This window comes from Mustela putorius, unplaced genomic scaffold, assembly GCF_011764305.1.
Source record: "Mustela putorius furo isolate JIRA1106 unplaced genomic scaffold, ASM1176430v1.1 tig00000281_pilon_pilon_pilon, whole genome shotgun sequence".
NCBI lineage: Eukaryota > Metazoa > Chordata > Mammalia > Carnivora > Mustelidae > Mustela > Mustela putorius.
Window position 1 is genome coordinate 31,177,271 of NW_025421343.1, and position 27,983 is coordinate 31,205,253.

At 49.4% G+C, this 27,983-nt stretch overlaps 1 protein-coding gene across 11 annotated transcripts in view; it reads left to right on the forward strand.

Annotated features, from left to right (window-relative positions):
• DTNB (dystrobrevin beta) overlaps positions 1-27,661 on the forward strand; it is a 235,954-nt gene extending 208,293 nt beyond the window's left edge. For 6 of the 11 annotated variants that reach the window (XM_013052982.2, XM_013052985.2, XM_004745944.3 and 3 more), the window contains 5 exons: positions 17,880-18,039; positions 18,733-18,822; positions 22,061-22,114; positions 25,416-25,450; positions 27,357-27,661. In XM_013052982.2, coding sequence (XP_012908436.1) covers positions 17,880-18,039; positions 18,733-18,822; positions 22,061-22,114; positions 25,416-25,420 — 309 coding nt within the window. In that variant the 3' untranslated portion in view covers positions 25,421-25,450; positions 27,357-27,661. The remainder of the gene's footprint in view (positions 1-17,879; positions 18,040-18,732; positions 18,823-22,060; positions 22,115-25,415; positions 25,451-27,356) is intronic. The other 5 variants (XM_045079298.1, XM_045079297.1, XM_045079299.1 and 2 more) reach the window with 3 other exon arrangements.
• Positions 27,662-27,983: the final 322 nt, after the last annotated feature.

The following is a 27,983-nucleotide window of genomic DNA, read 5'->3' on the forward strand; positions in this document are numbered from 1 at the left end:
GGATCAGACGAATAACCCACTACAACTGCACTAAAGAAAGCACGGTGTGGGCTGCCTCTTAGAAGCCGGCATCTCTGATCTGGCTGCCCCAGATAAGCCTCAGAGGAAAGCCACTCAATATTTAGTGAGCCATGGTTGCTCTGTGAGGACTCTAACAAACCTCATGAATATTAACTTTGTAAGTTTAAGAGAAAGTACTTTTTAAAAAACTCTACCCCAAAACAAATGAAAACTTCCTTTGTCCCTTAAAGAGATTATTGGTGAACCCCCTGATGTGCTCATGGACCATTGGCCCTCTTGTTTCACTTAACCTTTGGACACAAACTCATTCGGAAGTGATTCAGATTCACATGCCTTTAAATCTTCTGGACTCTTGGACCCCACCGTACTCTGAAGTAGAAGCTGAGTCTACTTCTACCCCAAGGCACAGAATTGCCATCCATTTATTTATTCAGCAGCATCTTACTACGTATGTTCAAGGCAGTGAACTTGGCCTTTTGGAGGATCATGAGAGAAATCCTACAGAAATACCACCCTCAGAGAGCACGACATTATTTCACTGTTGGCATGATACCTTAAATACAGAAACATAAGCCAGGTCAGTGATACCCTGAACCACAGGCACCACTGCTGTCCCCCTCAGTGCAAACTCCACAGATGTCTTTTGGTAAACAAAGATCAGTGTAGTGTCCTACATGACTTTGCCACAGACCTTTAGCCTGGGTCCCAGTCCTAGTCTGCCTAGACTATCTGATGTGCTAACTGCACATAGATGGCCTTGTAAGAGTCCCCGGAGTGGGCTCATTCATCAGTCTTGGCTCCTCTACTCACTCTGGGAATCTGGTAGTTTGTTATTTTATTTTTATTCCATTTTTTTTCCCAAAAAGAGGAAATATCATTACAATATTAAAAGTAAGTATTTGTGGGGCGCCTGGGTGGCTCAGTGGGTTAAAGCCTCTGCCTTCGGCTCAGGTCATGGTCTCAGGGTCCTGGGATCAAGCCCCTCATCAGGCTCTCTGCTCTGCAGGGAGCCTGCTTCCTCCTCTCTCAGCCTGCCTCTCTGCCTACTTGTGATCCTCTGTCTGTCAAATAAATAAATAAAATCTTAAAAAAAAAAAGTAAGTATTTGTATTTCACTCCCCCAAAACTCCTTGGACACATACCAGGAGTTTAGTCTGAGGATATAGGCGGAAATAACTTTGAGTCTTTACAGCATCCCCATGTTTTCCATCCCCCTCATCAATGACAGACTGAGAGATTTCCTGCTTTTTTTATTTCCCTTCTGTACTATATTTCTGTCTTTTTCTCTCATGGCCAGAATGCATACACCATGTGAAAACTATCCTCCAAGGTCTCCAGGAAAATTTTCTACACATCAAGCTGGAGAAATTGTCCCCACACTGGAAGACCATTGAATCCCTGGGACATTCTGTCTCTCCCAGAATCTGAGTCTCGGGAAAGCATTGACAGAAAAGACAAAGTAGAAGATGACTTTTCTAGGTTCTGAGCCTTGAGGACCTGGGAAAATGATGGGCACAGTGACTGAGGGGGTGAAAAGGGGAGATGATCTGGGGCAGGAAGGGGACTTGGACCTGATTTTGACCATACTGAGTTCCAAAGATCAGGCAGGCAGGCGGGCCTTTTTGTCTGATCTGCTGGATATTTGGGACGTGCAACTGGAATTTCAGTGGAAATACACGACTGGCGTTGTAGATTTGGAGGTCTTCATTATAAAATTAGGACTGAAACCATAAACAGGAGCCTTGGAGGGGAAAACTGTAGTAGAGAGAAGGAAGAAAGAAGAGGCGGGAAGGGTAGGATTGTGGGTTCTTGTGAAAGCTCAGGAAGTTTCAAGAGGGAGAAGGTTGATAAGACAATAATATAAGGAAGCCTTTGGATTTGACAATCAGTACGTTATCGGCAGTCCTGAAAAAAAATGTTCAGTGTAGACAGCTCTGAACGATAGGCTTTGTTTTGTCCAACCCCAGCCCCCTTTGGTTTCAACCAATGAAGGAGAAGGAACCAGATCTTTAATCTGCCATATTGAATTGTATGTGAGTGGGTGGCTCTTCTGAGTCATAGACCTTCTTGACAAAACCTCACTTCTTTTCTATCTGAGCATGTGCATTGCCTTTACAAGCCTGTTTCCTCATCTGTAAACTTCAACTTCACAACCCTGTGGTCCTTTCATCCCTGATACACGTCGGTATAGTGCGGAAAGGCTGTAAACCAAGAAGGGTCTAAGAAAACCAACAGGATTCATTAAACTGGTGTCTCCTTTTGTGACTTTGAAACCCTCTAGCCTCCCTGAGTTGTCTGGCTTTCTTTCGGTAACCAGCTCCTCCCTCGGCGTTGCCTCATGCCAGCCTTCTACCTCCCCCTCTTCCAGGCAAAAGAAAGGATCCTAAGAAAACATCAGCTACTCCCATGAAGGCCTCTCCTTTGGCTTATCTCTGGGATTCTCAGCCTTCCGCAGGAAGAGGGGAATCCCCAGCGCTCTCTTGCTGTTAGACCTCACCCCAGCATCCTCTCTCGGTTCGGGATTGGATCGATGGCCCTTCACTTTGAGAGACTCTGTAGGCATTTCGTCAAATCCCAATGCTGTACCTGTCTCTGGGGTCTTACTGGCCGATCTCAGGCTGGTTTTGCTGGTCCACGTTATCCATAATGCCAAGGTAGGGAGCTTTCTGGCCTAGAGTCCTTAAGTGAGATGAACATCTGCTTAGTTCCAGCCAAAAGAAGTGTGATATAAAGGGTGCAGGAGACTTCTGCGCTCTCCTCCATTTGCTGCCAACCACTGGCAAGTGGAATCACTGGCATTTGGCCCTGTAGGCTAGATGACTGGAAGCTTTAGAAGAAAGGTGGTGGGGTGGGGAGAAGGAGGAGGCATAAGGGAGGGACTAGAAGGAGGAAGCACGAGAGAAAGAGGAAAATAGGAAAGTAGAAGCACGTTTTATAAAATCAGAGGCAGTGCAGAGAGACAGTTAACTGATGCTAACATGGTACCTTTAACAAGGATCTATGGGGCGCCTGGGTGGCTCAGTGCATTAAAGCCTCTGCCTTCGGCTCAGGTCATGATCCCAGGGTCCTGGGATGGAGCCTGGCATCCCGCTCTTTGCTCAGCAGGGAGCCTGCTTCTCTCTCTCTCTCTCTCTCTCTCTCTCTCTCTCTCGCTTGCCTCTCTGCCTACTTACTTGTGATCTCTGTCTGTCAAAAATAAATAAAATCTTTAAAAAATAATAATAATAACAAGGCTCTATGCCAGCTCCCTACTGCTCTGTGAACCGGCGAACTTTTACCCTCTCAGTACTGTTAGCTCTCTGTCTGTCTATCTTTTTTTTTATAAATCCTTCAGTACTTTTATTATTATGTGTTCTTACTAATTTAGATGCACATAACACTCACTATATATTAATTGCTTTCACATTTCAAATTTCAACTCCTGTATTTAACCAGCTCAGACCTCCAGAAACCAAGAGAGAACCTGGGAGACTATGAGGCCTGTAGCTGGCCCAGTCCGGGACACCTTCCAAATGTGCAGAACATGTGAGAGTTTACTCTTGGCCCCCTTGAAGGTCCCAAGCTAACCTGAGGCTGTGGGTGACCTATGCTTCCTTCTAAGCAGCCCGCCACTGGGGAAAAGGAGAGAGTTTCACCCTCAGCCAGGTTCTCGTCCTCAGCACCATGGAATTGTGGGCCAGATAACTGCAGGGGGCCAGAGGGGGTGGGGGGCGGTGGCAGGGGAGGGACTGACCTATATATTGCAGGGTGTTTAGCAACACCCTTGACTTCCACCTACTACTAAATTCCAGCGGTAGCTCCTGTCGCCCCACCAAGCAGGGCCTTGCAGATGAAATGACTGCCAGTTAAGAAGCACTGCCCTGAGCCCAGAGAGCCTCGCTCTGTGACCCCAGCCTGAGCCCCGAGGCATTCTCAGAATCCCTGAGTCTGAGGCTTAGATACTGACCGGATGGTGGAGGATTTCCAGGCATGTTCCCAGAAAATCACTCCTCTGTCCATATTTCCTGCCAGTGCTCTGTGTCCATGCACCTTCTCCAGGCTTCTGCTCCTCTGCACGCTTGCTTTTTTACTCCAAAAGCCTGCTTGTGTCTCTCTTTCCAGTTCCTACCGCCTTCCTTCATTCTCGTCTCCATCATCTGGCCTCTGATCTGTTGGGAGAGCTTCCACATGGGGCTCCTTGTGTCCTGTCTCTGGCGGCCCAGCCCCTCCTTCACGTTGTGCCAGAACCAGGTTCCTAGACACACACAGCACTGGCCATGCATGCTGTGGTCTCCTCAGGAACCTTCCTTATTAGCTCCGTAGCTCCCTGTGCCACTGCCCCCAGCAGGGCTCAACAAGCGGTTTTTGGTTTGTAGGTTTGTTTGTTTGTTTAAGATTTTTCTTTATTTATTCAACAGATCACAAGTAGGCAGAGGCAGGCAGAGAGATGGGGGGAAGCAGGCTCCCCACTGTGCAGAGAGCCCAACATGGGGCTCGATCCCAGGACCCTGAGATCATGACCTGAGCCGAAGGCAGAGGCTTAACCCGCTGAGTAAACCGAATCAGAGATATTATGTAGGTCCTTATATAACCACTTAAAATGTAACTGTTTCAAAATGTGAAAACCATTCTTAGCTCGTGGACTGTAAAAAAGAGGTGGCGGTGAGCCGGATTTGGCCGTGGGCCACGGTTTGCCCATCTCCGGCCTAGTAAGTAAACTAGGCAACCATTTTTTAAGGCCCTGGATCATGGTGGCCCACACTCCTCTTGCCTACCATATGTCTTTGTGCTCCCCACATGCTAGCCACCTCCTCTTCCCCCCCCCCCCCCGCCGCCTGCAGCCTCTTCGCCCAGCCCATCCCCCTGTATTCATGCCCTTTCCTCACCTGGATTGCCCTTCCCGAGACTTGTCTGCGGATTGAAATTATACCCCTCAAGATACTCCCAGATGCCACCTCTTCTGTGAAACCTTACCGTGTTGCAGAAGGTCAGAGTTACACTCTTTCGCTTCTGGGCTTGTCCTTTGGGCCTCCACTGAGGCCTGGATCCTACCTTCCTTTGTATGCTAACTGTGTACACGCCTCAACTGGGGGCGGGCGGGGGGGCAGGGACTGTGAGCCTGCTGGGAGCGGAGACTTCACCCCTTTGTAACCCCCCAGCACCTTCCAAAGTAGCACAATGGCAGGTAGGGTTCTACTGAGCCTGTGTGTGAAGCATTTCATGTGTATCCACACCAGCCTGTAAAGATATTATCCATGTTGCTTACGGAGAATATGAGGTATAGAAAGGTTAAGTAAGTTACCCGAGATCACACTGCTAGTAAATGGCAAAGCTGGCATCCAAACCAGGTCTACCTATAACTGCAGCTCCCGGGCTCTAACCACTGTGCTAGATAGGGCAGGGACCCAGCAAAGGATGGTGGTGTGAGTAGGGTGCCAGACCTCCCCAGGCAAGTTTTGCATTCCTGAAAGTAACATTTACATTTGACTCACTGAATTTTAAAATATCTCAGATAGGTTCTGGGTACCTGCCTGATCCCTGATTTAGCTGTCTGAATAAGGACCATTCTCTCCTGGCAGTCTGTTCTCTTTTTGTTTATAATCATGCGATCTGAGTGTTTGGTATTCATTTTATAGGGATTTTCCCCTCATTGGGGTCCCTGATCATTTCACCAAGAACTGACTTGAAAAGCCTGCGGTGAGAGCTAATGGAATACCATTTTCAAGTAGAGCCGGACAGACGGGAAGAAACAAACAGAAAGAGGGTAATCTGGTCTTAGAATTTATGAGCGTCCCTATCTGAAAGTTTAAATTTCAACTTCTTTTGATCTTGAGGTTTATGGTGAGTTTTAGTGGGTTGTTCTTCGTCTCTGCAACTTAGTACGCGTTCTTCCTTCTACTAAGAAAGATAGCGAGACACTTGCCCCTCACCCCCTCACCCCCGCCCCAAGCCTCAAGGAAAGCGTTATCTTCTGCATAATTTAGTTTGACTTGACTAGGGACAGAATCATGAAGATCAAGAAATAACCTTCTTTTGCCCATTGTCAATCCAGAAGCTTCCAGCAGTGCTCCAGTCGCTCCTCCCTGTCTGCAGCAGCTGACCCCACGGCCACCAGAGCTAGGGTCAGGCTCTCTGTAAGCCTGAGCCTCCCGAAGTAATGTGGGACAGAGGGACTTCGTGGCTGACATTTTGGTGGCGCCATCCTGTCCTTCCATACACACCTGTGTATGTTCGTGGCATAATGGTGGGAAGAAAAGAGATCATAAAACTAGACAGCTCTTCTCTGTGGTGTTGAGAAGCAGAATTTACCTTTACAACCTGTCGGCTTGCAGGCAGCCTTTGCTAAGATGAGGTCTCCCGGCGTGTTCCAGAGCTGTTTCTGTCTCACCCCGAAGGGAGGCACGGCCGCTTCTTTGCTCGCTGCGGGGCGGATGTCTTTCTCGGCTCCTGCACCTCCCCCTGTCCTGTCTGCTCACTTCCATCCCTGGTGCCCATGAGGCGGTTATTTCCAGGCCTGCGGCAGGACGGGCTGCGCAGCCCGCTCTCTCCTCACTTCCACGCTGGATGAGGCGGCTGGATTTTCCAGCGGAGCCGCCACCAACACCGGTTCCAAATAGCGTGTGGGCTCTGGTTACCTTTTCTTGAAGAAAAAAACCCATGCAAAGTTCATTCTTCATACATCCCATTTCTCTCCGCCATCAGGGCTGCCTTCCCTAAATTTCAGACTTATGTCTCCTTTCCCTCAGGATTGTTTTTGGTTTTGTTTTTGTTTTTTGGTGTGTTTTGCTGTTTTTTTCTGAGAGGGCCTCCAAAAATCGGCAGCAAAGAGGCCAGTTTGTTTAATTTAAATACACTGCAGCAACATGAAGGTAATTGTCCACAAAGGCCATCTGCTACCTGGCAGGTATCCATGAGTCAGAGAGAGAGAGAGAGAGAGAGGGAGACGGAGACTAAAGTGTCTCCTTCTGTTACCATGAGAGTTTCAGGTTGGGCTGTGTGTGTGTGTGTGTGTGTGTGCGCGCGCGCGCGCGCAGAGGATACAGTTGTCAACACTCCAGAGAGAGGGCAACAACTCCAAATCAGGCTTTTTGCCACAAGCCACTCGGGGCTTGATTACCCGGCTATAATGTGTACAAGGGAGATAGGAAAAAATTCATACCTCTTTTTTTTTCTTTAAGATTTTATTTATTTATTTGACAGATAGAGATCACAAGTAGACAGAGAGAGAGGGGGTCAGCAGGCTCCCCACCAAGCAGAGAGCCTGATGCGGGACTCGATCCCAGGACTCTAAGATCATGACCTGAGCCGAAGGCAGATGCTTAATCCACTGAGCCACCCAGGCGCCCCAAATTCATACCTCTTCCATGAAGAAGAAGAAGGGAAGGAGACAGTATTTATGGAGCCCCTACTGTGTGCCCAGCACCGTGCTGGGGATATCCAAGCACAGCTGAGCCTGGTGCACATCGTTCTCCTGCTGAAGGCAGTGGCTTTCTCCCTCTGCAGCCGGCTCTCTCTGCCACAGCCTGTGAGCTCCTGTCTGCTCACGGTGTCCTCGCGTCACCTCCTTGGTATTCTCTGTACCTGCTTTGGCTCCAGTATGAGATTTGTGTCATAGACAAGAGACTAAGTCATAATCACTGTACTCTCCCTTCTCACATTTCTCACCTTTATTGGAAATTAATGATCCTGTTGAAGATTGTGGTTAGCTTTAGTTCTGAGGGGTCTCCCACTAATCCATGTTCCTTCTGGCCTCAGCAACAGTATGCTCTGCCTTGGATTCTCCGTGCAGTTTGAGGCAATTAGAAGACCCAGGCACCAGTCTTAGCCTTTCTGCTCATTTATTTGGAACCCCGTGACCTCTCTAGGCCTCAGTCTCTTCAAATATAAAATGAGTGAGTGTTGGACCAAAAAAAGAGGCTTTTTGGGGGGGTCATGAACGTTCTGAAATTATAAGCATAATTTCTGAGTCCCTTTCTTTGGATGTGATACCTCAGGTTTTCTCAGGTTCTCAGAGACTTTGCCAGTTTAGAAGTGACAAGCCAGCAGACCAGAGAGCATGTCAGATTGTAATATTTCTCCAGGTCTGTATTTCCAGCAGAATTGTTTCCAACTACAAGGGATCTCAGTATTCAGAGAACCTGAGTTACAGGGCATTTATTGTGTTGAGTTATTGGTGACTGGCCCAAGCTGCATTCTAGTCTTTGTTATAGGTTATGTTACAACAAGATCCCACGGTCCTTGGGGCACCTGGGTGGCTCAGTGGGTTAAAGCCTCTGCCTTCGGCTCAGGTCATGATCCCGAGGTCCTGGGGTTGAGCCCCACATCGGGCTCCCTTCTTAGCAGGGAACCTGCTTCCCTTCCTCCCTCTCTGCCTGCCTCTCTCCCTACTTGTGCTCTCTGACAAATAAATAAATTAAAAAAAAAAAAAAAAAAGATCCCACGGTCCTTGAGTCAAGAAGCCTTCAAACACCAAGTAGCATTCTGCAGACCTTCCCTAGATTCCGTAGGCTAATTGCCCCTCTCCTGGCAGCTCCAACAGGTGGCACAAGATTGTTTCATACCTGCATTGGACAGCTTATCCCCATCCCCTGGAACCCCATGACTAGTTCCTCTGCCTTTACTGATTCCTGCGTGATTCTTGGGTTCCCATAACCTCGAGATTCCAATCGTGATGCTGCACCCAGCCTCCTCCTGTGCCATTTATTTTAGATTGGGTTTTCGGGTGAGTGGAGTGCTTGGCATTCTTCATGGCGGGGTCCTGTCTGCCTAAATGTAAAACCCAATCTGTGCTTTTGAGACAAGGTGAAATTTCAGTGTAGTGCTCCAGCTTGATTTGGGGTGTATCTGTCTGGCCTGGACCCTAACCTGGGTCATCGGTGGCTGTGTCAGCATGCCCAGAGGGCTGCTCAACCCCTGTGTGCTCTCTGCCCTTCAGCCTGTGGCCCTGTAACTAGGACAGCCCTATTGAAACTCTGTTTTGAGCGGGTCTCGTCCTCCTCACAGTCACCGGCTCCCTGCACCCCCTCGCAGGCTTCGTTCGCGTGAGCCTAGGGCAGCATCTCTGGTACTGACTCCACACGTGAGAAGAGTAGGTTAGCTAGAGAACATGCCATCTGTGACCCTGAGACGCCAGCATGATCGTGACCAAAGCAAAGCCATGATGACTTGACATTTCTGAGATGAGGTAACTTGGCAAAAGTTAGAGAATCACAGAATTTTAAATCTGAAAAATACTTCAGAGATCATCTACTTGATGCCACTCGGTTTATAAATGAGAAGAATGCGTCCCAGAAAAATTAAAATGCATGTGCTGTACAGGGCAAAGGAAATCCCAGGTCTCCCGACGTCTAGGCCATGCCCTGCTTGCTGAACCACTCCACCTCCTTATGTGTCTGCCCCAAAGCAGTGGAGAGAGCTAGGCTTCCTTCTCTGAGCCCGCAGCTTTCCCTCCTCTTCCGGGTCATTGAATTTGCCGTGAGTGAGGAATCGTCTCCAGGGCTAGTGATTATTGGCAAAGCTGTGATTATTGTCCAACAGCAGGACAAGCTCTTTTGCTCGGGGACTTAGGCACATTCTCCTTTCAGGTAAAATGTTTTTTGATTATATATCCTTGCCTCTGTTCTCACCCATAGTCCTCCTTCCTGGGTGTCTGGCCTTTCACGGGGGCCTCTGGGCTTGGTCTCCCATATTCCAAAACCTTCCCTCCCATTCTTTCTCGATCAAATGTCCTTCAGGTGGGACTGCCCCATGTATGAAGAAGAAAATCAGCCTGGGGGGCACCTGGGTGGCTCAGTAGGTTAAGCATCTGCCTTCAGCTCAGGTCATGATCTCAGGGTCCTGGGATCGAGCCCCCCATCGGGCTCTCTGCTCAGCAGGGAGCGTGCTTCCTCCTCTCTCTCTGCCTGCCTCTCTGCCTACTTGTGATCTGTCAAATAAATAAATAAAATCTTTAAAAAAAAAAGAAAGAAAGAAAGAAAAGAAAGCCTGGGAATATGAGTCACCTGTTGTTGTACAACAACTTACCCCAAAACCTAGCGACTTTGTAGAACAAATATTTATTACCTCACAACTTCTCTGGGTCTAGAGTCCAGGTGAGGATAAGCTAAGGGTCAGGGTCTCTTATAAGGCTACAGGCATCTCAAGGCTCAACAACTCACAGGGTTGTTGGCAGGATTCTCCGAGGGCTGCTGGACTGAGGGCCTCCGTGCCAGCTGGTGGCTGGAGGCTGCCTCCATTCCCTGTCACGTGGGCCTCTCCCCAGGGCAGCTCACAAGGTGGCAGCTGACTTCGTTAGACGAACAAGCAGGAGGGAGGAGGAGAGTATGTGGGCAAGAGAGAAGTCACGTCTTCTAAAAGCTAATCACAGAAGGGACATCCCATTCACCTGACCCTGGAGCAGCAGTCACTGCGCCAAGCCAGTATGCAAGGAGAGGGGACTCCCCAGGAGTGTGACAAGGGGGGCAAGGTCATCGGAGGCAGTCTCAGAGGTCTGCCCGCCACATTTACTCATCTAGTTAAGTATCTCACGCAAAGCTTCATCGATGACGGATAGATTTAGTGCTCCCTGGAGACTGTTGCCTGCTCTGGCTACGTTCCCACTTTCCATTACTGAAGAAAAGGGGTCAGAAATGTGATCCATCTCATTGTCATTTAACAAACGTTTATTAGGCATTTACATGTGCTAAGCACAATGGTAAGGAAGATAAAATTTGAGAGGCGAGGTTAATGCTGTTCAGAGTTCTGGGGAACATCGCAGGAAGACCTAATCTGACCCCAGAGGACAGGACAATGAAGCAAACGCCTGGGAGGCGCAGCAGGAGCAGGAGCTGCTCCGTGCTGCGGGCAGAGCTTCTGGCAGAGAGGCCTTCAGGGAAGGGAGAGTGCAAGCCCTTCTGTAGATTGAAGCAACTGTCGCCCGTCCTTTCACTTTCTATCTAAACCAGCCAGCGACAGTCACGGACAACCCTGTGCCATCGTATACCTCCTTCAAGAAAAACCCTAGTCTCCAGGCCTTCCTGAAGCCGTGGCCTTGGGTCTGACTGAAGTGTGTGCACATCGATTGGCCGTGAATTGTGCCTGCCTCAGGCCAGCTGTGACTTACTGGCTCACCAGGATGCCACACTGGGGTTGCTCTGCTGGAGCCAGAATTCACAGAGGGCTCTGGACAGCTCCAGCCCATCATTGTTGTAAACCAATGTGGCCCTGAAGCCGAGGGCTGGTGCTTGACATCTGTAGGGGGAAATTGTGCCTTCCCAGCGGTCTGCACCTTTCTCTTTCTCCTGCTCTGGAATCTGCTGGAATCAGCTTCCTTAGAAGGCACGTCCTGGGCACCAATCCCAGGAAGAGGGCCTGATTATTTTGAAGCCGATGGTGGGCAGTAGTCTCATTTCCTGATCCTAGAGCTTCAGCCACATGTGGCTGCCCACCCCGGGCACCCCTTCGGCCTCATCGCCCGTCACCGTTTTCCTATCAAAATATTGCAGAGGTTCAGTTTCATGTTCTTTAAAAGCAACCTAGTCATTCATCTTGGGTCTTAGGACTCTAACATTCATGCTTCAGGGAGCGGTGCCTGGCCCAGATCTCACTGAGTGAGTTTTATTGAATAGTTGTCACATGCCTTGATGTTGGGTTGGCCCTCTGCGGGGACGATAGACGACTGTCACACAGTGAAATGAGTGTGAATTTCACAGGCTGCACACTCATGTAAGCCCCAAAGAAATCTTTAACAGGACTTCGTTTCCTTCTTGAGTGCTCCCTGTCTGAGCTGGACACAGTCTGGGCGTTTCCAGACCAACTTGAAGCCACTCATCCCAGATTCTTATCCCTCTTCCTGCTCCTGAGATGGGTGCTATGCCTTGGGGGACTAGTGCTGGTGCCGTGGCATCAGGGGAGGAGTATCTGTGGCTCCAATTTGATCTGTGCTGAAACAGTCATGTCCTTTGCTTGCGGCCAGGCCTGGTTCTCACAGGCAGCACTCCTCACCCTGCAACTGAGGCAGCTGAGTTCATAGGCTCCCCGAGAAGCCAAGGCACACACATGATCTCAGTGAGGCTCTCACTCCTCCGTGACTGAGAGACAACTTTAGGCTTGTTGCCTTTGCAGCTGGAAAACCATCAGCTGCTGGGGTCCATGGGGTCCTTCCTTGACGCTGTCCAAGCAACCCAGGCAATGAACTTGATTGATTCTGTGCCTCTTAGCTCTTGGAGGCCCAAGAAAGACCCTGGCTTTGCCAGTGTCCATCACGTCTAGATCTCCCGAACTGCTGGCTCATAGGACTTTCCTACATAGCCAGGCCACTGCATGGACGTTCTTGCTTTTCTGCAGATTCTCTCTCCCAGCTTCATTATCTTGTTTGGATTGGGGCTGGAACTGCCAGATCTGGCTGTTCAAAAACACTTTGCAAACCAGAGTGCATGTTATACTTTATTATTTGCTCCTTCTTCACCCAAAATGGCCAGGAAAGCAAGGCATGGTGGCAGTTACAGGGTAAAAGGTGGAGGTGTATTTTGGTTCCCCAAAATACAATGATTAATATGTGATAATGTTCTCTAAATAAAACCGGATTCCTGAGATGTTGGAAAGAAAGATATATACCCTGAAAAAATAATGAATAATACATGTTCCATAAGCACTGACAAAAAGTATTTCACAAGATAGAACATATTTAATTATCAGTGGGAAATTGTTATAAAAGTTAAACAATAGCAAGAATAGCACAAAGAGGGGCACCTGGGTGGCTCAGGGGGTTAAAGCCTCTGCCTTTGGCTCAGGTCATGATCCCAGGATCCTGAGATCAAGCCTTGAGTCAGGCTCTCTGCTCAGCGAGGAGCCTACTTCCTCCTCCCTCTCTCTCTCTCTCTGCCTGTCAAATAAAAAAATAAATAAATAAATAAATAAAAATAGCACAAAGAGACGTCACAGTTCTCCATTTTATGGTTCAACCACATTCCGTCCATCGACTCACCAGTCAGTCAACTTTTGGCTTTTTCCACTTTGGGTCTATTAGACTGTAGCTCATGAGCATTGTGTACAGGTTTGGGTGGGCATATGTTTTTATTTTTCTTGGGCCCATTCCCAGGAGTGAGGTTGCTGGGTTATATGGCAAGTTTACGTTACCATTTTAAGAAGCTGCCAAACTGTTCTCCAGAGTAGCTGTGGCATTTTACAGTCCCATCAGCAATGTATAAGTTTCGGTTTTCCCACATCTGTTAGTCTTTTTGGTTGTCGCTATTTTAGTAGATAAGTGATATCTCACCATCATTTCAATTTTCATTTCCCTATTGGCTCCTCTTTTGAGCCTTTGTCATGTGATTATTGGCCCATTTTTACGTCATCTTCAGTGAACCATCTAATCAAATCTTTGCCTGTTTCACAGTTGGGTTATCTTCTTCTTATTCAGCTCTAAGAGTTCTTTATATGTTCTGGATACAAGTTTGTTTTTTGTTTGTTTATTCTCTTTTTTCCATTTCTGCTTTCTTGACCTATGAACTTGTAAGATATTTAAAGGGATATTGGGGTGACTTGATACACACACACGTGGTGAAAGGATTCTATCTACGTAATTAATATATCCATCCCCTCACATATTTATCTTTTTATGTATGTGAGAACATTGAAGTTTTACCCTCCTAGCCGATTTCAGCTAGACAGTAGTGTTACCAACTATAGTTGACATGCATTATATCCTCCAACCTTACTTCTCTTACAGCTGAAAGTCTGTACCCTTTTTCCAACCTTTTCCTATTTCCCCCAACCCTTGGCCCCAACTACTTTTCTACTCTCTGTTTCTATGAGTCTGACTCTTTTTAGCTTCCATAAGTGAGACCCTGCAATATTTGTCTTTCTCTGTCTGGCTTATTTTACTTAGTGCAGTGCTCTCAAGGTCCATCCATATTGTCGCAAACAACAGGACATTCTTTCTCATGGTTGGATAATATTCCATTGTACCTATATGCCACCTCTTGTTTGGCTATTTATCTGGGATGGACCCTTAGACTGTTTCCACATCTTAGCTACTGTGAATAGTGCTGCAGTGAACGTGGGAATGCAGATATTTCTTCTAGATCCTGTTTTCATTTTCTTTTAATCTTTTGAAGAACTTCTATACTGTTTTCTGTAGTGACTGCCCCAGGTTACCTTCCCACCAGTAGTACACAGGGTTCCCTTTTCTGCATATCTTCACCAGTGTGTATCTCTTATCATTTTGATAACATCCTCACAGGTGTAAAGTGATATCTCATTGTGGTTTTGATTTATGTTTCCCTGATAATTCATGACTTTTGAGCACCTTTTCATACACATGTTGGCCATTTGTATAACTTTGGGGAAATGCCTGGTTCCTCTGTCCATTATTTTTTAAGATTTTATTTCTTTATTTGACAGAGGTTGAGCACAAGCAGGGTGAGTGGGAGAGAGAGAAGCAGGCTCCTCACTGAATAGGGAACCCAATGTGGGGCTCGATCCCAGGACCCTGGGATCATGATCTAAGCTAAATGCAGATGCTTAACCTACTGAGCCACCCAAGAGCCCCTTCTCCATCCATCTTTTAAATTAGATTGGGTTTTTTTGTTGTCGGTTTTTGCTGTTGGGTTGTATGAATTCATTATATATTTTGGATGTTAACTGCTTATTATAGGTGCTATTTTGTCCCATTTGGCAGGTTGCTTTTCATTTCGTTGATGGTTTCCTCGCTATACAGAAACTTTTCCCTTCTGATGTAGTCCCACTTGTTTATTTTTTGTTTCGTTTCCTTTGCTTTTTGGTATCAAATTAAAAAAAAAATCATTACAAAGACCCACAATTTTATCAGATATAATTTATAAATGTGTTTTTCCAGTCTATGACTTATCTTTTTATTTTTCTTAGTGGTATCTTTTTAATAACAGTTTTACTGAGATATAGTTCACATACTATATACAATTGACCATTTTGAAGCCTAAAATACAGTTGTTTTTACTATATTCACAGAATTGTGCAACGATCACCACAGTCAACTTTAGAACATTTCATCGCCCTCTGAAAGAATCCCATACCCGTTAGTACTCACTCCTCATTTCTCCCAGGCCCCTATCCCCAGGCAACCACTACTCTACTTTCTGTCTCTATAGATTTTCCTATTGTAGACATTTCATATAAATGTAATCAAACAATATTCGGTCTTTTGTAACTGGCTTATTTCATTTAGTATAATCTCTTCAGGTTTTGTCCATTTTGTAGCGTGCATTGTACTTCATTCCTTTATGTACCAAATCCTATTTGGCTGACCCTTGGACAGTGGTGGGGATATGAGGGGTACTGACCTCCTGCACAGTCAGAAATCTGTCTCTAACTCTTGACTCCCCCTAAACTTAATTACTAATAGCCTACTCTTGACCAGAAGCCTTACCCATAAAATAGTCCATTAATACATATTTTGTGTCATATGTATTATATATATTCTTACCATAAAGTGAGCCAGAGAAGAAAAAATGTTGAAGAAAATCATAAAGAAAATACATATACAGGGCTGGGCTGTATTTCTTTATAAAATCCACATTTAAGTGGACTGTGCAGTTCAAATCCATGTTGTTCAAGGGTCAACTGTTTCGAGCATTTTTATTTAAATCATTCATTCGTTGATGGGCCCTTGGATTGTTTCCACTTGTCAACTGTTACAGGTAATGCTGCTATGAACACTTGTGTACAAATTTTTGTGTAGACCTATGTTTTCGGGTATGTACACGTAGAAGTGGAATTGCTGGGTTGAATAGCACTCCATGTTTAATTTTGCTGAGGAACTGCCGGACTGCTTTCTAAAGCAACAGGAATGCACCATTTTCTGTTCCTACCAGCAGCATGCAAGCATGCAAGGATGTTCCACATCCTTGTCTACACTTGTTATTATCTGTCTTTTTATTGTAGCCATCCGAGTGGGTGTGAAGTGATGTTTCATTGTGGTTTTGATTTGCATCTCTCTGATGGTTCATGTAGTCAAGCATTTTTTTTCATGTGCTTATTGGACATTTGTATGTCTTCTTTGGAGAAACATCTTTTCAGGCCCTTTGTCCATTTTTATTAGGTTACTTATCCTTTTATTATTGAGTGTTAAGAGTTCTTCCCATATTCTAGATACAAGCCCCTCAGCTGATAGATGATTTGCAAAAATGTGCTCCCCTTCTTTGAGTTTTTTTACCTTCCTAAGGTGTCCTTTGAAAAAATTTTCAATTTTGATGAAATCCAGTTTATTATTTTCTTTTGTAGCTTGTACTTTATGTGTCATATCTAAAAAGCTGTCACCTAATCTTTTCTTCTAAGAGTTTTTATGGGTTAGTTCCTATATTTGGTATGTCCCTTTTGAGTTAGTTTTGGTATATAATGTGAGGTAAGTGTCAAAGTTCCTGTCATTTGTATCATGGGAAGATCTCAGAAAGTATATTAAGTGATGAAAACAAATTACAAAATGATATGCACGGTATGATACCATTCATGAAAATTTAAAAGCATGAATATCATATATTATTTGTAGTTATATATGTACACACAGGTTAAAAAAAAAAAACTCACCCCAAAATATTTGATAATCATTGCCTCCAGTGAGAGGAGGGACTGGGATTGGACAGGACTGGTGGTCAAAAGGGTCTTCACACTTATCTGCAATATTTTTAGGTTGACCTTGACAAAATATGAGCAATTATCAATGGGGGTGCTTTATTAGACTTTTTAATCTTCCTATATATTTTAAATTTCTCAAAATATACATACATGTACTCCTGCAAATCAAAGTTAAGAGTCATGGAGAACAAATCATTTCTGGTGAGTGCAGCGCCCACACTGGCTGAAGCATTGAGGTAAAGCTTTGTGCAGATAAGCTGTCAGCACACTTGGGGCAGATACTGTTGTGTGGGGAGTTTCTGAGCTAGAACCCCAAAAGATAAAGCTCTTTAACTCATTTGCACACTTTGGCTTATGTTTTCCCAGTTTCATTTCCACAGAAAACCCACTGTACACCACACCCAGTTTCCCTTGCTCTGAACGGCAGCAGGGCCCAAATCTCAGGGTGCTCCCTTTAACTAGAATCTTCCAGTGTTATCCCATGACTCCAAGCTTTCTCCAAAACTGTAAGAGCCTTCACAAGGAAAGTTCACTTTCCACTAAATATGTGTCCCTTCTCCCTTAGTCCTCATGGAATGCTCTGAAAGGCTTCACTGTGCATTTGATAAGTGCAGTGACCCGGCCCCTGGGATGCACCCTGTGGCCAAGCTCCTGACACATTCTTGGGCACATGGTTGCAGCAGTCTGGGGGCTACAGGGGTTCAGAGTGCACGTCATTACCTGTGGAGGAGATGAAATTATTCCCACATCTCCATGAGCTGTGTTGCTTGACACAAAGCTCTTACTCTTTTCATTGTGTTTTTCTTCTATAAAATGGGTACCAAAATGTACGCCCTTTCTATTCACAAGTTGTTGTGAGGGTCAAATGAGATAATGTACATAAGTGTGTTTGCAAAAAAAAAAGAAAAGGAAGATGTTTGTGTATCATTTCTCAACTGCATGGCCCAACCCCGCTCAGATCCTGGACCTGCTACTGTGCTCAGTGTACCTGCAAGTCACCCCTCCCACCCCCGCGCTAGCCTCTACTTTCCCTCCCACTTTTAGTCCAGTCTGATGGTATTCTGTCTCCTTCTCCCTCCCCACCTTCCTTTCTTTTTTTCCTTTTCTTCCTCTCCGCAGTCCTGGAGGCAGCCTGACTCCGTCCTTTCAAAGGTGATCCTGCAGGGCACTGCCCCCACTGAACCGCCGCTGTGTCACTGGGCTTAGACTGATTGAGAGAAAGGCCTTTCCCCTTCCTCACAGAGGGAAGCTGCCTGAGATAACATGTTGCATCTCTCTGATTCTCCCAGGCTCAGGCCACAGGGTCACCGCACACGTCGCCCACGCACGGAGGCGGCCGCCCGATGCCCATGCCGGTGCGCTCCACGTCTGCCGGCTCCACCCCCACGCACTGCCCGCAGGACCCACTGAGCGGAGTCGGGGGAGACCTGCAGGAGGCCTTTGCCCAAGGTGAGCTTTGGGGGCAGGATACAGTGGAGAGCTAGAGGGGTCTGGCAGCACCAACAAGATCCCCACCGAGATTGTTCCAGTCTCTTTTCTTTTGCGTGGGTAGCTTGCAGTGATCAGACTTTCACATACGGTGTAGAGTCAGGTGCTGGTCCCTCGTCATCAGACGGGCTGCTGTCCCGGCGGCGGGTGCTGCAGGCTCTGTGTTTGTGAAGACCAGGCCTCCGTGGCTTCCGTGCCTTACCCCCACCACCCCGGGTTTTGGGGACGTGACTTGTCCTTTGGGTTTTGCCGCCTGCTCTGGAGGAATCGGATGGAACAGTTCCCGAAGTCGTGCTTTGCCTGGAAATCTGGAGAGCGAGTAAAAGGAGATAGAGTGGGACTGCCCACAGGACCGTGCGGCCACCCGTGTGACCAGTCCGGCGGCCGCCGTGTCACGGAGGCGGGGGGGCCGCGGCGGCTGAGCGAGCGTCCTCTGGGCAGAGACGGAACTGGCTCGTGGAGCCCCGCAGAGTTCAGTCCTGCCTCGGGCCCCCCCAGCCAAGTCCCAGCGCTGTCGGTTCTGGAAGCCAAGTCTCCGGGCTGCGGCCGGGAAGCGCGCAGCCCACAGGGTCCCGCTGTTCAGGGAGAGAAGAGGGAGGAGGACGAGGCCTCGGGGCCTCACGCGGCCCCGCCGTCTGCTCTGACTGCCCTCAGGTACGAGGAGAAACCTCCGCAATGACCTGCTGGTGGCCGCGGACTCCATCACCAACACCATGTCGTCCCTGGTGAAGGAGCTCCACTCAGGTGAAGCCCAGAGCTCCCGCCCGGCCTCCCGCGCCCCCTCGCCTCCCCGCGCCCTCCTCACTTGCACCCGCGTGCTCGAACGTTCGCCGGCAGCCGCTCCGCTTGCGCTCACCGCTCGGTCTTTCCGCCTTCCAGGGGCGCCCCGACGCCTCCCGCGGACCGCGCCTGCCCCGCTCGCGGTCACGCACACGCTCACGGTCTGTTTCTCTGCAGGCTCCGCCCTGTAGCACGAGCGCGGCCCAGCCCCCCCACCCCACCCCCCACGACCCTCGACCCGCGACCCCCACTCCGCGCGCCGGCCACAGCCGCTCTTTCCCCAGTGCTGTTCGCAGCCTCACGCGGAAGCTTCCCTGGATGACCGGACCGAATCGGCCACAAAAGCTTCTGGACGTTCTCCAGCTGCCTTTCTGCTCTCTCCCATTTGACTTGATCTTGAAACCCTCTTCTCTCCTTTGTCGGTGACTAGGCTCTGGTCTCACTGAAGCTGTCACTTGCGTCTGTCGCTCTTCGCCCTCTGTTCGGTGGTCCGTGCGGCTCCTTCCTCGCCCCTCCTGCGCTTAGCTCTTCCAGTGACTGTCCGGAGACCCTCACCGTATTTTTCCCTTTATGTAAAACCCAGGAAAAAGAGAAATCATAAAAGGCAGTTCTCCTATCGTCATATTGTCAAGAATCCCCATGACTCCCTTAGCTTTGTAATTGCCAGATGTTTACTAATTTGTTTACAGTGGTCAGATTCCCATGTTCCCTATTAGACAGACAGGTTCCCTCCCTGAGTATACCCATGGCCCTCTGTTATTTCTTTTCAGCTAATATAGTGCCTTTAAATACCTTGGAGTCGCTTAACAAGGCTATTAAATAAAAATGTAAAGCAGGTTTTCCATGGGCTGTTCAAACACAACCACTGAAATCATCAGTCCCCGCTCTGAGGGCGGGGAAGCCTCGGGTATGTCCTCAGACCTTTGAAGGAGGAAGCATATACCTATGGCTGGCCCGTGGTTCCCCCTCACACCTGCTGATTTCCACTTAGAAGAGAGTAAGTGCATGGCCTGGGTTGGTTTTTCCAAGGCAGTTAAGATAAGATGCTGGTTCTACCTTGCAGGGAGTGTGAAGGGGATGCTGTCTCTGTTCTGGTACCATTTCTCAATCCTTTTTTTTTTTTTTTTTTTTAGATTTATTTATTTGGCAGAGAGGGACAGCAAGAGAAGGAACACAAGCAGGGGGAGAGGGAGAAGCAGACTTCCTGCCGAGCAGGAAGCCTGGTACAGGGCTCCATCCCAGGAGTCTGGGATCATGACCTGAGCGGAAGGTAGATACTCAATGACTAAGCCACCCAGGCGCCCCTTCCATTTCTCAGTCCTTGTCAGAAGCACCGCCCTCCCCACAAACACACAAGTAGAAGAGGTGACTGCCTTCGAGATGACTTCACAGGTGATTAGAAAGTCCCTTCCATAATATAGTTTCCCACAGGTGCCAGAAATCCAACTTTTAGAAGGAATTTCAGGCTGTGGAAGTTAATCATACTGTGCCTCCTGAACACTTACTAGATTTGGCCAAGATCAGTAGCTCATGAACCCATCACACTAGGAGGAGAGATAACTGGACACCATCAAACACACAGCACCCACAAAAATGTAAAAGGTTATAGGCAGTCTCTCGTGGCAGGAAAGGATCGTTTTAACACAGTTCTGTGATGTTTTCAGAAAGTACCTTAGAGATCACGTTGTCAAGTCCTCTTTGGAAAGACAGTGAGTGATTATCAGAAAACCAATTGCCTGAAGTTGTGCATCTTGAAGGGGCAAAGGCCAGTCCTAGAACTCAGGTGCAGAGGACACACAGCTGTGCTCTCGCTGCCACAGTGCCCTTCTGCCCACACAGGACCGGAGGTCAGGTTCGCAGCCCCACGAGGGCCCCTTTCACTGACGCTCTGCTCTCTCAAGCCCTGAAGTCCACAGGTAGGTGTGGACTCAGTCTGCACGTGACACTGTATCCGCACAAACTGCAGAGCTAGATGCCCCTCACGTGTGAGGCTCTCAGTTTCTGGGTGACTGGAAGGGGCCCGCCCAGCGCCCACGCATGTTTACTCTCACTGTTGGGGGTTGTGTTAGGATGAGGTGAGATACTCAGATTGTCTTTAAATATTTTCCGTACCATGTGCACATACTATTTATAACCAAAGCTTCTCCTCCTTATCTTTTTAAAACTATTTTCATAAGTAATAGAATCTTAGGGTTGGAAAAGATTCTAGAAGTCATTTAATCAGCTAGCTGCCCAATATAAAAGTCCTCGGAATATTTCCAGCGAGCTCACTCATGACCCGCTCTCATCACTGTGAAGTTCTTCCTTATCAGGGAGCCAAGCTTTGCCTTTCTGTAAGCAGTTTGTCCTCATCCCATTGTCTGAAGCTATGCAGAGTAAGTTTAGGCCCTCCCGTTCCTGTTAATTTAGGCTTTCCAGTATTTGATGACAGGAAGCATGGCTGTCCCCAAGCCATCTCCTCTTACAGGTGACTGTTTGCTGTTCCTTCAGCCATTCTTAATGTGACGTGCTTTTCACTTCATCATTTTCTTGCCCACGTTAGGATGTGACCAAGAGCATCAAGGCCCCAATTCAAAATGAGTTCCCAGAGCTGAGCATACTTCTTGCTATGACGGGGGACCAGCTCCCTGTGGAGCACAGTGACCTGTGACCTCCCTGAGCAAGGGCCCTGGGAAAGCAACCTGAGAGGGCATTAGCTCTTTCCATACAGCCACTTTGCTGTCCAGTCACTCTAAGTTTGTTGTCAGCTAAAACTTCTGGTTTTTGGTTATCTTCTCTTAACAGAAGCTGGTGTTAAACTACTTACTCCTGACTAATGTACTCTGACAGTTGCTTTCTTGAACCGGGATACAACATGTTAGGTGTATCCCTAGTAGGTGTGGTCACCTTCGGGAAAGCAGGCATGGAGAAAAGGCAGAGACCCCCACCCCAGTCACCAGGGAAGCCAGCCACAGAGCCCGCAGCAGGACGGGTGACCTCTCAGCCTGCCCTGCCCCGGGGGCTCGGAGCTCGTGGGTGAAGAGCGCCAGCATGTGCGCCGCGCACGGGGCAGGCCAGGTGCATGTCTGCACCCTTGGAGGCCTGTGACCCCGAGCCTTGAGCTAGGGCTTCTTCCCAAGCCTGCTAAGTCATTCCCTTCACCCTCCTCCTATGCTTGTGCTGTGCTGAAGGGTCACTGGCCGCCTTGTACTTGTTTTCACAGCAGAGGAAGGTGCAGAGGAAGAAAAAGAGAAGCAGCAGAATGGGAAGGACAGAGGTAAAGGCAGCTCGCAGGACCCCTAGCTGGAGTGGGCGGCAGAGCTACATCGCTCCTGAGGGAACGCTCCCCCCTTCTGTTTCTGCTTTTCTTCCTGCTGCCCGTTTCCCCAAAGCTTCCAGGCCCCCACAGGGCCTTCGGCCTGCTTTTCCCAACTGACCATCAAGGAGGTGGTGGCTGGCGTCAGGCGATCCACAAAAGCCTCCTGATTCCTAACACTATGATGGAGGGTTTGGACATAGGAAGTAGATACCAGGAAAGCACACGACATGACCCTTTGCCTCCAGGAGTTTATAATATAGTTAGGGAGGCAAGACAGAGATATGCAAAATAAATAAGAGATAAAATGAAGTGGCAGGAAAAGTTAATCATCAAACTCTGAGTGTGTGATTACAAACAGGAGAAGGGTTTCTGAAAAGGAAGAGATTATTGTGGGCAGAATAGCTAAATGGTTTTGTGACCTCAACGGAAGAATTAAAAGCAATAAAGAAAGGTATCAGTAGAGAAGAGTAGTGCCTTCCTAGTTTTATTGTGCATAAAACGTGCTTAATAACTTGTTATGTACAAAGAGCTGTGCTAAATGATGTCCGTGTATTATCTAATTAATACTTAACAACCCTCAGAGATACATAATGATGTCCCGATTTTACAAGTGAGAAAATAGGCTCTTTGAACTGGGTCTTTCTGACGCCACACTACGTACTCTTCATCTTCATGTGTCTGTGATATGCTGAACACAGAACGTTTGAGAGCTAGCTCTTGTATCTGTCCAGTATTAATGTCTGTTTCTGGACTCCTCCAAAATGTAAGCTCCACACGGTGGAGATTTTGGTCTCTCTTGTTCAGGATGTATCCCCAGTGCCCAGAATGGTGCCTGGCACAAAGCACAGGGTATCATCAGATGAACAAATACAGGGAAAGAAGCCAGGTGATGTGCTGGAGTGCTTTGTCCTGGAGAGAGTGGGAGCCGCCCAGAGGAGGCTGGGCTGGGGAAGGTGTGCCCACTCCCCCCGCCCCGGCTGGATGCTCTGCTCTGAGCTCACTCCTTCGGTCTGAATTCATCGCCCATGAGGAAAGATTCGAGACAGGTCTCTGGGTGTTATAGGAACCTGCACAGGAGTAGGGGGCAGAGCCAGGATTCTGCCCGGGCGGCTGATGCCAGCGCCCATGCTTTCTTCTGAGAGGCAGGTAGACTAGGCAGGTCAGGAAAGTCGTAAGGAAGGGTGGGAAGAAGTTGAGTGGGAGCTGCAAGCCAAGCAGCTGTGATGGGAAAGGAGAACACGTGGGGATGAGGGTCTGTAGCACCGCTGCCCGCGGGGGCTGTCGTGGGTAAGAGAGCCGAGCCCCATCAGGACTCGGAGCCTGGAGGAGGAGCCTGGGAGGGGAGGAGAGACCTAGTCCAGGTGCCGTGGTTGTCTAGTGAGTCAGAGCGAGGCCTGCGAGGCCGTGGACAGTAACTGCGAGGGATTGAGGAGAATGACCATTTGGCATGGCCACCAAAATGTCAGAAGTGAGGTGCTCCTCTCCATGCTGGAGATATGTAGCAGGGCTACAGGGCGTGGTAGAGAGGACCGACTTTCGGGGCTGCGAGTGGACCAGGAAGAAGGCAGGAGGGTTGTTGTGCAAGAGGCAAAGAGGGGAGGAGATGCACGGGGCTAAGTTTACACTCCATCAGCTTGTGCTCCGGTCACGCACGTGCATACACGCACGACCCAGCCAGATCCCGGCGTTCATGTGGAATGTTCTCGGCTGAAGACGTAACAGCTGCTGCGTTGGCCTCTCTTCGTTTCACCCTTCTTTCCCCGTAGCTTTTCCCATAGCTTCCTCTCAGCCTCCCTACATTCTTTGCAGCACATGAAGATCGGGCATGGCTTCCCTCACCTGACGCCTCCTGGTCTCAGGGGCCTCTGTCTGCACCCGTGTTCCCTGCCAGCATTCTTTCCCTCCTGCTCTCCGTGTCTCTCCGTCTCTCTCTTCCAGTGCATAAATGAGCATTTCTGTCTGTCCCTGTGAGACCTGTGAGAGCCCCTGAGTTTCTGTTTCTGTGGCTTTAGGTGCTGTCCGGAGGGAGTGTTAAGAGTCGGGGTGAGACATGGGTAGGGTTTTAAACAAATGTTTGACTCTCGGCATTGTACAGGTCCCAGGATATGTTTTTGTAGCTGTACCATAGTGGGTATGTGGGTAGGGGTAAACCCAAGTGTTTTTATGAATGGACCTTCTGATCGTCAGCTGTGGTCTGGGCATTTGCTCTTACTGTAGACCAATATGGCGGCAACTGGTGTCCAAGGCATCGGAGAACAGTAACTACCAGCCATAGAGAGAGCGGTGGTTTGCTGCTTCGGGGTTGAAATCATGCTGACCTCACATCAACACAACCTGCTCAGCACCCTGTCAGGCAGACATAGTCTGCTCAGTGCAGAAACCATAAGAACCAAATGGGCACTTTTGAAGAATTCGTGACCGAGCTGGACTTCCTGACCACATTTACCCTTGCCTCAGCCCCCTCTTTGCCCTCCCCTGGATCTCTGTCTGGCTGCATCCTGGGGAAAGTTTCTGCTCCCCTGGGGTGCCCCTCTGACTTTGCCGCCCCTCACTGCACACCTGGAGTGCCGAGTACTTGTATCCAAGACTACATAGATGAAACAGACTAACATATTACGGCAGAGCCCAAAATTCATCTCAGCCCCTCCAGAGCCTCATCTTATGCTCCTCTGCCCTTCAGAATTGCCTCTCCAGAACCTGCCACCCACGGTGTTGGGAGCTGTAAATCCAGCTTGCATGCTCTGAGAGTGCTGGTGCCTATCTGGTAGTCTGACGGCAGTGGCCCTGTGTGACTCCTCAGGCATTTGAGGGTGCGGGCAGTGTTCAGGATTTCAGGGTGAGCGGGAGTGGTTTAGTATTCCCAAGCAGATATACCTGCAGGCAGGAGATACTGCCCATATCAAAATTTAATTCCTTCCCACCTTCGTCACTTTCAGAACCAAGGGATGGGCTATGCCCCCCGATATAACCGCTCCCCAGACTTAGGGTGGCTTCATGTCCATGTTAGTACTATTGTTCTCCTTCTCCCAAGAGATGGCCCCCACGCCTGTTTTATATTCGCAGCAGCTGCTGGCTGTGGGTAGCGTGACTCTCCCTGCACTTTGCCATACCTGCTTGGGAAAAGTCAGCATCCGGGGCAGCGAGGGGAGAGGCGAGTCCAAAAGCCCTTGGATCTGTGCAGTCCCCTGGGAGAAGACACGGGCTGGTGAGGGGACCCCAGGTGTGACTTCTCTGTGTTGTTTGTGTCCGTGCTGTACAGGTTAGCAGAGTTGCTGAGCCAGAGAGGAAGCGCAGGTGAGTACCATGTTCTCTTCTCTCGTCACGGTCCCTCTCCCTTTGCAACTTATGCTTTCGGCCCCTCCTTGCCCTGGTCACACCGTCCAAGCCAGAGCCACCCTAAAGGGTGAAGATTCAAGTTAAGTTTTCCCTTTAAAGAGCCCAGCTGCACCTTTCCCCTTGGCTGCAGCCCCGCCATCAGACCCTCTTGGCCTCCTTCCCAGGCTCTAACCCATTTTGCGCTCCACTGGGCCTGGCCTGGGCCTCAGGCATGACTTGGTGGTGCCCGGGGCTAGATGTAGCTGGCGGACCAAGACCTGCTGGCTGAAACAGGCCGTGGGACCTCTGCCACCTTGCTCCTGATGGCCCACGGCCACTGTCCCTTCTCTCCACGGGTCCAAACCACTGCCAGCACCCTGGGGGTCCGACACTCAGAGCTGTGAGCTGCCACGTACCTGACCGCAGACTGAATTTCCATCCTGCAGGATCCCCCTCCCTCCATAACGACCCCCCCAGTCCCTCCCTGCAGTGCTGGCCAACCTGCACCCTCCATCCTAAAACGATTAATGCAAGCACAGACTCCCCAGGGGGCAGTGCTCGTTGCTTTAGGGAGTCATCTTTCACATCTTTCCATCTAAGGACCTTAACTCTTCTTTCCCCCCAGTTCTGAGATATTGTGGCTTTGGGGCCTGCTCACTAGAAAGAAGGGATGAAAATAATTGGACAACCAAATCTGTTCAGGGGAAGAGTTCTTTCGAGGATGTCCTTGGTTTGGCCGTGAGACGTCTTTTTGTTAATCTTGCCTTCCCTCCCGTCTTATACTTCTGTGTGAGTCAGGCCACCTTCCCCATTACAGATCTTGGAGGCCAAAGAGCCAGGGCAGCAGCCCCACAATTCCGAAAAAGGAACTTTCCCCGGGCCCTTCCGAGGAGTCCCACCCTGGAGTCCCTCCCAGCCTTTTCCTGATCGCTGCCCCGCACCCCCCAACCCGCCGTGGGCACCAGGCCCTAGAGGGGTTCTATTCTGCTCCCGCGGTGGGGCCTGCTGCCTCTGAGCCCACACTGACTCAGGGATTGTGCGAGCTAGGAGGGGAGGCACACAAGCTGCAGAAATTCTCCCGCTGCCCTGGAAAGCCCAGGGCCTCCGGGGCTTGGGCAGGGCTCTACCTAATCTCACTGCACAGTCAGGCAAGGCCCTTCCCAACAGCAGGCCTGGGCTGCCCCAGCCAAGGAGAGAGTCAGGAGCTGACTTGCCCCTCAGGAGCCTGCCAGAGCCCCTCTCCCTGGGGCACAGAGGAACTGGGGATAAGTAAAAGGCACATCCAAGCCATCTGGCCCACCCTCTCCACGCAGATGGGGAAATGCAGGCCCTCGGCCTGGGAGCTTGGGGCCAAGAAGTAGACGCAGAGCGGCATCCCCTGATGCTGTCCCTCTGACCCTGTCAGGAGTTACGAGAAACTCGCTGGTAGTAGAATCAGATGAAAAGCGTCAAAACCCAGGAGGCAGTTTCCCAGACCCTTAGGTTCTGCTCTCCTCCCACCGGAGGCTAAGGCCGTCTTCCCTTCCGCCCAGTGTTCACAGGCACCTCTCCAAGCGCGGTGCCTTCCTCAGTCACGATCCTTCTTCCCCAGAAAGCACCACCTTTCAAACCTTGTCCTTTGAACCCAATTCTTGTTTCCTGGAAACATTTCCTGACCCCTTGACCTCGGCAACGACTGCAAAAACTCCAGGTACCCCAGAAAAGAGAATACCTCTTTCCCTAATCAGGGGCATGAGTGTTATCAGTTCTTTGAAATCTCCGGAGCTGAAAGGTAAGCATCCCAACAGCCCCACCGCAGGACATTGTCTTGTCCCCAGCAGATGTTCGCATTGGCTCTCAGGCCCTCCGTGGTGCCCATGAGTAACAGCGCGTCTGTCCTGCACAGGGGGCATGCGGCAAGCTGGCGTTGACGCGAGGAAGGCGAGGCCCTCCCCCAGAGGCACATTCCTGTCCATCCTCGGGCTGCACACCTGGACCAGGCTTGCAGGCTGCCAGACCTCACCGCCTGGCAGGGAGAAGGGAGCCCGGAGCCCGTGGGAAGTGGGAGGGGCCGCCCGCTGCCCGTGGGCCTCCCCCGTGCACAGCCCTGCATGAACCGGCATCTTCATCACTCCGCTCGGGCCCGGGCTCATCTCTGCAGCAGGAACTTTCCGGGAGGTCGAAAAGAGAAAAGAAACAACACGAATCTCCTGTGTGTGTGACCTGGTGGCGTTCTTGCCGGCACGTGGGGTGCTCCCCGGGGTGGGGGGCCCAAGTTTCCTCCCTACCTTTGACCTTTAAAAACCGACAGATTTTCTCCCCTGTATCGTGCAAAGACAGCTTCAGGCCTTGCTCAGTTTTACAGACATTCACACCCTGGCCACAGCGCTAAAAATAGCCTCCTTCCTTTCTCTCGCACTGGTGAGGCTTCCGCCCGCTCCGGGTGATGCCGCTGCTCTGCAGCCTCGGCGGGCGGCGGGAAGGGGGAGCAGAGAGCCCCGAGCAGACAGAGAGCCCCGGACGCTCCCTCCCC